This window comes from Otolemur garnettii, unplaced genomic scaffold, assembly GCF_000181295.1.
Source record: "Otolemur garnettii isolate 467f Iridium unplaced genomic scaffold, OtoGar3 scaffold00117, whole genome shotgun sequence".
Taxonomy (NCBI): domain Eukaryota; kingdom Metazoa; phylum Chordata; class Mammalia; order Primates; family Galagidae; genus Otolemur; species Otolemur garnettii.
In genome coordinates, this window is record NW_003852512.1 from 2,749,614 (window position 1) to 2,762,026 (window position 12,413).

General features: G+C 35.5%; 1 protein-coding gene across 2 annotated transcripts in view; it reads right to left on the minus strand.

Annotated features, from left to right (window-relative positions):
• MCF2 (MCF.2 cell line derived transforming sequence) overlaps window positions 1-12,413 on the minus strand; it is a 64,989-nt gene that overhangs the window by 11,444 nt on the left and 41,132 nt on the right. For both annotated transcript variants that reach the window (XM_012809928.2, XM_012809929.1), the window contains 8 exons: window positions 11,058-11,146; window positions 8,816-8,882; window positions 8,026-8,141; window positions 7,862-7,931; window positions 5,942-6,034; window positions 2,867-2,959; window positions 1,950-2,075; window positions 773-994 (listed from right to left, as the gene is read on the minus strand). In XM_012809928.2, coding sequence (XP_012665382.1) covers window positions 773-994; window positions 1,950-2,075; window positions 2,867-2,959; window positions 5,942-6,034; window positions 7,862-7,931; window positions 8,026-8,141; window positions 8,816-8,882; window positions 11,058-11,146 — 876 coding nt within the window. The remainder of the gene's footprint in view (window positions 1-772; window positions 995-1,949; window positions 2,076-2,866; window positions 2,960-5,941; window positions 6,035-7,861; window positions 7,932-8,025; window positions 8,142-8,815; window positions 8,883-11,057; window positions 11,147-12,413) is intronic.

The following is a 12,413-nucleotide window of genomic DNA, read 5'->3' on the forward strand; positions in this document are numbered from 1 at the left end:
ATAAAATTCACTGGGTATAAAAAAATCAAATTCATCAAAAATAACCTCATGTGAATCAGAAATTCCTCTTGTCTAATGACAAAACTAGCTGGCAGTATCAGTGAGTTGCCAGTGACTTCCTCAAATAGTACTGCTCTCATTTTAATACCAAACTAATATTGGGACAGACTGGAGGTTTTATTCATAGGAGATAATACAGTAATTTCAAAAGATACAACAGGACAAGTGCAGAAAAGGATTCAGGGGTGAGGGGCTTTGGACACCCAGAAAGAATAGAGAGAGTAGAGCTAGAGAACGGAGGAGGGACAAAAGGAAGATGGGCGCATAGGAAGCACAAAAGTTATCCATTTTTAAATTGCATTGAGGAAAATGAAGAAACTCTTTCCTCTATGTCTCGCCTGTAACAAAAAGCTCTTTGCTAATAAGACCAAGAATTCAACCCAGTAAGAGCAGAAAGAGAGTGCTCATGGGGGAGCCTGAGACAGTCCCCATAATTTCAAATTGTGCTCTGCAGGATGCTAGGGAGCCCCTGGGGAAATGCCTAGGATTGCAGTGAGAGAGGAAAGGATTTGATTCCTATCAAAGCTATGCATTGCTGCACTCTCATTTTAAGCAGGGAAGTTCTGCTTTACCTGACTGCTACTTAAAAATTTTTTAAAAACAAATAGATATGCAGCTAAAGGATAAAACCCATTCATTTGAAACGAAAAAGTATACAAACTGGGATGCACACACAAAATAATATCACATTACACAATTCAAATTGTCTTACTTTCAAACAGTGCTTAAAACTGTATGACGGGTATCTGTCACAGCCTTCTCCAGTTTCAACACGTCTTTTACAAAAAACAACAGCTTTCTCATATAAGAAAAGATGTCGCTGCATTGGTTTGAATCTAGCAAAATCCTTCATTTTTGTAGCACCTTTCTTGTGTCCTGTCCAAACACTGAATCCACCTTGCATTATCATCTTGCCCAGCTCATTTAAGTTTCCCTAGAATGGAAAATCAAAACCCATTAGTACAAGGCAGAACTACAGTCACATCTCTGACATTAACACTTTAGTGTTTACCTTGAGCTACTAAAGCCCTCAAGGATAGTTTATATCTTTTTTTTTATTTATGTTTTTAGAGAAACATATTCACTCTGGCTGGGCATTGTGGCTCATGACTATAATCCTAGCACTTTGGGAGGCTGGGGTGGGAGGATCCTTTAAGCTCTGAGCAAGAGCGAGACCTCATTTCTACGAAAAATAGAAAAATTAGCTGGTATTGTGGTGGCACCTATAGTCCCAGCTACTCAGGAGGCTGAGGCAGGAGGATCACTTGAGCCTAGGAGTTTGAGGGTGCTATGAGTGAGGCTGATGCCATGGCACTCTAGCCTGGGCAATGGAGTGAGACTGTGTCTCAAAAAAATATACATATATATCCATTCTAACTATTTACATTAAAACATGCTATACATCACATACGTACAAAGTTCTGTAGGGGTAGGAGATAAAAGAAACTTCCTTTACTCTGGCTTCACATCATCTCCATATGGCAGGATTTCAGCTAGTGTAACTCTCCCCATGACTTTTTCAATCCTGACTGGTTTCCCCACTGGGAGTTGCTAATCTGTTAAAAGGCTGCAAGCTCTAAAGATGTGATCTGTTTCTTCCATATCTACCTGGGACCAGAGCAAGCTCAATTCTGGGACAGTACGTCTCCCTCCAGGTCTGGACTGGGGGCGGGGGGTAGGCTGTTGAGGACAAAAGGAATCTTACGAATCCATTTGGCTGCTGATCTGAAGCCAATTCTCCACTTAGCATTATCAGTAATAATGCTAACATTCTGATCTACATTTATCTACTTCTTACAGGTCATTTCTCAATTGGTTCCAGAAGCAAAGGAAAGGGATATTGACATGTTGACCTCCTAAAATTCCAACAATTATTAACATCTACTTACAATATAGCCATTTATTGCGATCTGATGCATAGAGTCATTAACTGCCTTCAGTAAATCCAGCATTGTGTCAAGCGCCTCTTTTAATTGAGTAGTTCCTTCACTTTCTTTGCTATATTTTAATAGCTCCTGTAATTAAAAATCAGGAATGAAACCAATATTAGGCAGATATTAATAGCTAGTGAAGATGAATAAGCTTTTGGCTACCATGCTTTCAAGTAGAAATCTGAAGATAATGTCACGTTTTGGAGTAATTTCTTTCTTTTATATATGCTTTGTCAAGTTAATACTATTTTTAATAACAATGTAAAACTTGAGAAAGAAGCAGAATGGTGACTGAACAATATAAAACAAAGGACATTCAATACTTTGGAGCTGAAGAATAATCACTATTGAGACACATTAGAAATTAGTTTTTAATGCAATTACACATTTTTTTCATCGTCTACATATAATTTGTTTTATCCATCATGCATATAACGTGAAACATTACAAAATGCATTTTAAAATGAGCTATGTTGTATTTATACTTAATACACAATTTCAGTCATTTGCATTTTTCATTGAGAAGGCCCATATGATACAGCCTCAAAACTATAGGAAATGTTTGTTTAGTTCTTCTCAGCAATATTAAAAGTTCTTCTGGAAAATATTATGCATAAAGCAACACAACTTGTATGAAGAATTAACTAGGTAAGACTCCAGATAGTCCAGCCTAACATCTATGCCTATGACATTTGCACAGCCCCAGTGAATTGAAGGAGCATGCTGCATTAATTCTACTGCTAAATTCACCCCTCCTAGTCACTGAGCCTACCTAATTCTAGTGCTTCCTAGTCAGCTACTTCCTTTTTAATTGCTTTGCCATATCTGACCCCAAAAAGAAAGTAAAGAAGGAAATAAATGTTTTACATAATTACCTTCAACAACAACTGATATTTAGTGATTCGCTGCACTGGTTTGAGTAAATAGGAATCCAGACCAAGTCTGTGTTTTAGTTTTCTTTGACATTCCTATCATTGAAAAATAATTATCAATAAATTTAAATTAGGACATGAATCTGTGAAAATGCCAAGTGTTCATTTATTAAATCTCAATGAAAACTGATCAGGAAATTCACTGTTACATATGGTATGGAAATTATAAGACAGTATGTCTTAGAAACTACAGCAAACAGCATTTCAAGGATTTGAAAGGTAGAAAATTCCAACATTTTAAAGATTTAAAAGTTTTCACATACTGTATAAAATTCACTTTGATACTGAATGCGTAAAAGGTGAGAAAGCAAGGAATGACTATAAATTAACATGATTTAAAAGTTCAATGTATCTAAAAAAGTTAAAAAAAAAGATAAGCTCTACAGGCCAAGGCCCAGAAAAGAAAGAGGTTGTACTGAATATAAATCAGACTGGATATGAGAACAGAATTTCTTAATATCACAAGAAAAATACAGCCCTCATGCTATATTTCATCCAGTAATTGGCCCACTGCCACTATCAGCATAAAGGTCGTGACACTGGATCCTGGGAACATTGTAGGGCCCATAATTAGGGAAAGATAGAGCTAGTTAGAATGACATGTGTGTACAAGAAGTATAGAACAAAAAGGGATTAGGAAAGGATGTACCTGAAGAAGATTTAGGGCCCCCCTCTGGGTATGAATAAAGGGGGAGGAGAGCAGTTGGTGGGAGGAGGGAGGGCATTTGGTGGGCTCTCGCCTAATGTGCACAATGCAAGAGTAACCTTCAAAATGACTAAGAGTAAATTATAAATGTCTTACCACAAAAAATAAGGGAGATGATGGTTCTATTAATAAGTTCCACATTGTATATCAAATCATCACATTGTATTCCATAAATGTATACCGTTATGATTTAATAAAAATTTAAATTAAAAAATTCCAACACACAACCAAATTCAAACAAAATTATCACTTTATAGTTAAATATGATAGATTGATACATGCATTTAGAACTCCTCACTTGTGAAGCTCAACTAAAATGATGAAAAAGTTGTTTCTCAAAGGAAAGAAGCAAAAGTTACAAAGAAAGCAAGAAAGGAGAAGGCTTCTGCAAAATTTAGCAACTGAAAACCAAACCAACAAATGGTGAAAAACTAAGCACACTAGAGAAAACTAGATCCTTATACCCAAGGTAGCAGGTTAGGGAATCTGACCAGCTTAAGAGCAAGGACCTAAAAATACTAATATTGGGGATTACCAATAAAGAAGCAGGCTAAGACACATCACTCAATAATGAGGATCGTGGTCAATAAACCCACACATGTACAGGATACTTCTCATGAGCTATCTAATGCTTATTCTTAACATACGTAGACAGATAAGCACCACTAGACATTTAAGGATTGCAAGTAAGATGGGTGACAAGCACCAAGTAAAGTAAAAAAGTTAAAATTTTTTGAAGACAACAGAAACCTTGTAGGGAGAAGAAGGCTATTTTTTAAATGAAAATCTATTATTATCCTTCAGTATATAACTGAAGATTTTGAATTCACAAAAACAGGATTCTATTAAAAGAAATATTGGGGGAACAAAATAAAATGAGGGCTCTGCCAAATTAAAAATATAATGGCAGAAATGAGATTCTCCATAGCAGGACTGGAATATAAACTCCAGGAAGTAGAGGAAGATGACAAAGAATAGATAAGAGATAGAAAAGATAAGATAATTAGAGAACCTGTCCAGGATATCCAGCACCTGTATAATAGAAATTCTGGAAAGAGAGAATGGGGAAAATTGGATGGAGGAAATAAAAAAAAAAAACTGAGTAAATGTGAACAAGTGTTTCTAAATTCAAGTGATTACCACAAGACTAGCAAATGGGTGATGATAGTACCAACATTCAAACCTGAGGATCAGAGAAGTTACTATAAGTTTTCAGGAGACAAAAATTAGGTCACCTGCAAAATAAAACAAAATCAAAATAGCATCAAATTTGTGAACAGAAACAATGGAAGTGAGAAGACAATGGAGATATACTTTCAAAATTCTGAGTATAATTATTTTTCTTTTTTTTTTTTTTTTTGCAATTTCTATCATCTCTTCTCCTTCTATGAGTATAATTTTCCTTACATAGAACTCTACAGCCAGCCAAGCTAACAACCTAGTGTTAGGGGAGAATGAGGACATTTGCAAACACACACTCTCAAAAACGTTTACCTACTGTGCACACTTTCACATTAAAGCTACTGGAGGGTGTGTTCCACCAAACAAGAGTGATAAACAAGAAATATGAAGACACCTCTGCAGCAGGAGACTCTATGGAACAGACAAGCGAAAAGAATCCCAATGGTGAAATTCACCAAGATCCCCAAAGGACAGCTGTGAACAGGCCTAGTGCGTCTAGATGTGCAGATCAGAAAATTGCAGGAGAGATTTCTTCAAGATGAAATTTAAAAGAAACAAAAAGTGTTTACATTTACTGAGAAGAGGTTTTTCTTACTCACAACTGGGAGAGGCGGGATAGGATAAGGATAAGAACCTAGAAAACTGAGTAAAAAGAATTGCAAGGTAAACGAAAGGGAAGGAAAAACAAACCATGTTATATATCACATGACTCATCTGAGCAGACAAGTTATATAGTGGTAGTAAATCACCTCAGTATATCAATCTAATGAAAATTACAGTATAACTATATTGGAAGAAAATCATTCGTGTATGTGGTAGGGGGTGGGAATCACAAAAAGAGAGAAAATTGCCCCCTTCCACGGTAGAAAGGAGAGAGATAAGCATGTCATTTGGAGATATCAAAGTAAATACCAAAAGATGTAGCTGAAAGTGCAGTTGCCTCTAGGGAGCAGCAAATATTTGTTTATGTGTGTTTATACACATGTACATGTGGAAGGGTTTTGGAAAAGGTAGAATTGCTCTTTAACTTATATGCATGTATAACTTAAAGTTGAAAATAAATTTATAAATAGGAAATATCCCAATATCTTCCCGAAAGAGTACATACAATACCCGAGTAATTACTTTACCTGGAAAAAGGCGCATTCTGAGAACTTTCTCCAAATTGCTTCTGATCTGGGCTTATTCTGACAGTATTTTGCATACATCTGAAAATCATCCTTCTGTGATAAACAGCAAATTCAAGCATATTACCAATTTGTGAACATGAACCTTTGTTATCAAGAAAGGCTGACCAAGAGGAGGTATGGCCAAGCATCCCAGGCAATGTGACCTAAAGGGCCGGCTGTAGCAGCAGCTGGTCAGGAGACCTTTCTGTTTTTTAAGAACAAAATGTTCATTGGACCTGGTGGAGGGATACGTAATTATCCAAGTGGTATCAGAACTTCCACTTACCAAGCTTGAGTCTTAGATAAAGAAAAGCCTTTTCTGTCTCAACTACAAAAACAGACTTTTTTCTTCTAACTATGAGCTAATAAGGTACGAAGATATATTTTTTTCTATGTAATTAGTCTTTCAGTTCCCTAGTGGATGAACAGATAACTTCCACATTAGGGCCAGCAGTCCTTCTTAACTGGGACATTATAATGATAGCATAACCCATGTAGGTTTTTGCCTATGTTACTCTCTGTTCCTCTTCCTCTTCTCTCTTCATCTTTCTCTGACCCTCACCTAATAAGCTACCTCCTACTTATTCTTTAACATTCATCTCATGAGCCATCATTCTATAAAGCCATTGTTTTTACTACCAGTCTATGTACAATATCCGAATTCTGGGCCCTTTGGCTATCTCTAATATAATGCAACTCGCTCTGTATACAATTAATGATTTCCCTACTTTTATATCGAAATTTTCTTGGGTTTGGTATCCATATTGCCTAACACAGCACTTGGTGCACAGCAGATTATTAAATAAATGAACACATCATCAATAAATATTTATCAAATTATTACTGGGTGCCAAGAACTCTGACCTTATGACAGATACAAAAATAAATAAGATATGAATCCTGGCTTGAAAGGCTTCCCTCCAAGTTGGGGAGAGAATTCATGTATACATATAAACATGTACAGTAAATATAAAATCTCCAATGAGGAATATACATATTACATACTACAGAATCAGATGGGAATATAGGCCACTGTTGCTTGAGGAAGGTAGGGAAGCATTTGGTCATAGTTTAAATGTGTTTAAAGGTAGAACATATTGAGAAAGGTAATGATATATTTCTTTCTTAGCTTTATTCTCTTCTCATTTCATAAACCTTTTCTGGGATACCTATTTTGAAGTTTTCAATAATCATCTCTATCGAATTGATTCCCAAATCAAGACAAAACTGATCTTTCAGGAAGAGGAAGAACTAGATAAGCAGGGGAGCATATGCAAAGAATATCCTGAGGGAAAACTCTAATAGAGGAGAGGATGATCGCTAACCTGGGAAGTCAATTGTACTAAGCACACTCTTGGGACACTGAATAATGAGACTCCCTGAATGAATTTGTTGAATAGGAAGAATCAAGGGCTCTGTTTTTGTGAAGTTCCTGTGATAGATGCCTTGGTGGCTAAAAGCCAGAACAGATTGGATTCTAAAACTCTACATGTATTAGAGGGGAATGTCACAAAGCATCTTGTAGGCAAAAAATTAACCAAACCCAGAATGGTTTTACTAAGATGATCCCTACGGTCACGTTTTCATAGTCAGGGGGGTCCTGTGAATTCTAGGATGACCCAGGGGTCAGTGGTCATTAGCTGAGCCACTGAAGCATTGATACCACAGAATACAATGAGCATTTGCACGCTCTGAAAACCCCAGTGTGTCAGTTTCTACAACAAAACGTAGTTTGGCATTAAATACTTGCTGGAGTGATTGTTTCTAAAAATACAAAGACATAAAAAAATACCTATCTTATCTTCAAATCTAGTCTTATAAATGAGCTGCTATTTTGGTGGCCTGTACTCATATATTAAAAAATATAATAACTTAACTAACCCTTTCCAGGAAACAAGGTCCCACTCGTTCAGGGGCATCAGTACAAGTTTCCAGGCTGCTCATGAAAATGCTGTGAAATTATACAGAAAAAAAAAATCAGTCAACAGCCCTTTAAATAATTTCATGAAAAACAAATATTTAAGTCAGCAATTATTAATACATACCTATTATGGAACTCATATATTTCTGCCATATTTCCAAAGAGAACATCCTTTTTATTTCTCAAGAGAGGTGGCATAAGATCAAACATCTCTGGATTATCCATCTCTGCTCTATAGCCCTATCCAAAAAAATACATTTATGTATTTAAAAAATGTACTTTTACATCTGATTGGACCACCAAAGGTATGGGCGCAGCAGAATATATAGGGGATTTGTGGGTTAAGTTGTTTGAATTTTAACATTCAAATGAACTATTTTCCAAAGTTATCCATGACTTCCTTTTTTAGATGGCAGGACAAGAAAGTCAGTATTTTCCACTCAATCGGCAGACTAAAGTGACAACTCTTGGGTCTTCAGAGTATCTTGTAGTACAGGAAACAAAAAAGAAACTCTAAGTATGAAAAAATACGTTACAGGTCGTCAACTTTTCCTTGAAGTGGCAATGTGTTTAAGTTTTTAAGACCAAATTAACATTATGACATTTTTTGTCAAATGAATACTTTTATCCCATTCTCAGTTCTATACATCACAATCTCTGAATAGTACCCTGGGGATAACTGTAACAATCTGCTGCCTCCCTGAGAGAACAGTAATAAATTCAATCATTCTCACTACTCAGGGAGAACTTGAATATACACATTTAACCAACATGCAGCCTCAAACAATAGAGGAAATGCACACTGCTGCCATGTGAAGGAGACTGAAATAGAAGATTTCCCTACACTCTTTCTCATCAATGAAGCAATGGCTCATTTAGGAAAAGATGGGAAAAGTACAACTTGAGTCACTCACCAACAAAACAGTAAACAGCTCTCGAACGTACACCCTCTCGGTCTGTATCAGCTCATTTAGGACATATCTAAAATGAAAAGACCATACTTATTTTATTACTTGAGAATTATTTACATTGTAAATATTAATTGTCGAAGACAAAAGTAGTTAATGCGTAGGAACTACTAATGGTTTTGGTTTTATCATCAAAATAAGAAATTATACCTGTTTTATTTTTTGTTGTTGTTGTTTTGTTTTTTAAAATATGGGTGTCCTGCTGAGGCTGGTCTCAAAGTTCTGGCCTCAACTGATCCTCCCACCTCAGCCTCCCAAATTGAATTACAGACATAGTAAGCCACCATGTCTAAAAGTACTTTTATGATCTCTAGACTAAGTATCACCCATGAGACTCTTTAATGTTATGAAAGAAAGGCCAGGCATGGAAAGTCATGCCTATAATCTCAGTGGTTTGGGAGACTGAAGTAGGAGCATCACTCAAGGCCAGGAGTTTGAGACCAGCCTGGGCAATGTAGTGAGACCCTGTCTATACAAAAAATTTAAAGAATAATTAGCCAGGCACAGTGGTGCACGCCTATAGTCCCAGCTACTCAGTTGGCTAAGGTGGGAATATTGCTTGAGCCCAGGAGTTCAAGGTTATAGTGAGATACGATACAGCCTGGGTGACAAAGCAAGTCCTTATCTCCAAAAAATAAAGAAAGAAAAGAAAGAAATCATATGTGTGTGTGTGTGAAAGAAAAGGTTATTATTAACCTTAACGAATCCTTTATTTCTAACTCACTGAGAATCAATTTCCTAAAACCTCACAAAATCTATCATATTTTATTTATTTATGTATTTTTGGACAGTATAATTTGAGTTTTAGTATCCTTTCCTTCTCTGAAAAAACTAATATTAGCATTTTATGCACTTTTTTCCCCTTTTCCCAGTAATGTTCTGAAATTTTCTAAGAGTTACAGTAGACATGGGTCTTTCTAAGTGTAGATCATACTGAAGTTTCTCTAATAATTTTGTTTACATCCTCTGTAAAACACATTTTCTTTTCCATGCGATTTCCAATTGATGTCATACTTAAAATATATTCTCCTTCTCCCTAAGTAATCCATTTGATTTAACTTCTACCTTTGGCCCCTTTTTTCCTCTCTTTTACACATTTTATGTTTTTGTTTTTGTGTTGAGACAGAGTCTCACGTTGTCACCCTGGGTAGAGTACTGTGGCATTGTAGCTTACAGCAACCTCAAACTCTTAGGCTCAAGCAATCCTTTTGCCTCAGCTTGCCAAGTAGCTGGGACTATAGGCACCTGCTACAATGCCCAGATAATTCTCTTTCACATTTCAAACCTTTAACATTAAAAAGTCTTTGATATAAAATTTAAAAGGTGAATATTCTTATATCTAGAATATGAATATAAAATTGTAAAAGTGAACAAAACAGTGATTATTGTTAATATCCATAAAAACACTACATGCATCTATATAATCCTTTGTGGTTTCTGATGTACTGCCTCGGTCATTTTTACTCCTTTTTTAAAAGGGCTGGCGTTGCCAAATGGTACAAACTTTCAGTTATGTAGGATGAATAAATTCTGGGGATCTAATGAACAGCATGGTGACTATAGTAAATAATACTGTAGTACTGTAGTAAATAATACTGAAAAGTTCTAAGAGTAGATCCTAACTGTTCTCATGACAAAAATAAAGGTATTCATGTGGTGACAGATGTATTAACTAACTTGATTATGGTAATCATTTCACAATATATACATATATCGAAGTATCACATTAGATAATTTAAATATATAGAATTTTGTCAGTTACTGTTCAGTAAAGCTAAAAGGAGTGATGGATATGCTAATCACTTTGATTTGATCATTACACATTATATACATGTGTTGAAATATACTACATAACATAAATAAGTACATTAAGTCAATTAAAAATAATAAGAGGAAAAGAAACTAAAAAAACCAACAAACAAAAATTTTTGTTTTCTTTCCCAGTCTGTGGGGAAATAAAGGAGTTGAAAATTCTGAAAAAGTCTAATTTTCCTCAAATCATATAAACATAGGTTTGTTTAGCCCAGCCTATATCCAGGATTTCTGACACCTGTACTTTTTATTGCACCCAGTAAAAACCCATTCTGTGAACTCAAAATTCTAAGTACATTGGCCTTGAACACTGAACCAGAGTCTCCCACCCGTAAATGAGTATGTGAGCTTATAGTAATAAATAAATAAATAATACTTCTTTAAGACATCCAAACTATTATCGTTTTCCAAACTGGAGGATTGACCAGAACTTCTCTTCTCCTGGCAATCATGCACCACTTCGATCTGAAATAAGGAAATTTACAATTAAATTGGCATCTATGCAGGGATAGTTCCTCTTCAAGGATATCTAGCTCAGGTTAGATTTACTCTAGGTCCTAATTGTGTAGACAAATTAAAAAATAATACTATGCTTTTTTTCAAACATAATTTGGATATGTACCAATAAAAAAATCATCTGAGTTGCCTGAGGACAGACTGAAGATTGTAATCAGAATTTATTTTATACATTAATTTTTCATTTATTTGACACTCTTGGGAAATAAGGTTCATTCATTAAAAGTTGATTTTCCAGATAACTGAAGTTTATTCATAAAGAACCAAAATAGCATTTAACCACAATGATTTTTTTTCATGGAAATATTTCCAGAAAATATTTCATGCATCCTTTAATTCTTTCATCAAGGACACACAACATAATCAATCCTTCTTCAATGGTATCACCATACATTTGAATATGGTAAAAGATATTGAGGCATTCCAGGCCTAAGACCTGAAGAACTGTCTATTCTTTCTCAAAATAGCTGTAACCTGTGCATCTGTCTCTACACTCTGCCACATGTCTATTGTTGCTATAAATGGCCTCCATGATCCTAAAGTGCTGCCTTATTTTACAGACTCTAAAGGATTTGTACTGGCCTACTGAGTGAACTGCATGAGATTTATGATGGCTATTTGCACTGAAGAAGCATTCGAAATATATTTCTGGGATACGAGATCTATCAGACAGCTGAGCTTACCTAACCTCCAAATGAATGTAGCATTGCTTTATGACAGCTAGAACCCAAAATGAATACATGTGGAAAGAAACAAATATTTATTATGACATTCTATATATTAGGCAGGTACTGTCCTAGGTATTCAGCACACATCATTATGATGTGTAATCTAATCTACACAGCAATTTAGCAAGCTATTGCATTCTATTAAACATGAAAAAATCGAGGCTCAGAGAGATTCAGTAACAAAGTAAAAGTTGCATACTTTGTAAGTGACAAAACAGAGTCAAGCCCAAGTGTCAAAGCCTTTATCATGCTCCCTCATTCATGGTATGCTTTGATTTGTTACGTCTGGCAAATGTGCCAACCATCATTTTAATACTATAATGAAAACTCAGAATACTGCATACTCCACTTAACAGATAAGTATGCACCATTTATTCCTAACAGGTTTCTGAAATACAGGTATGGAAAGATTTGAAACATAAAGTTAGACTTTTAAATACCTAAGGATGCTCCAAATTGATTTGGAAGACTGCAGCTTGGAACTAACT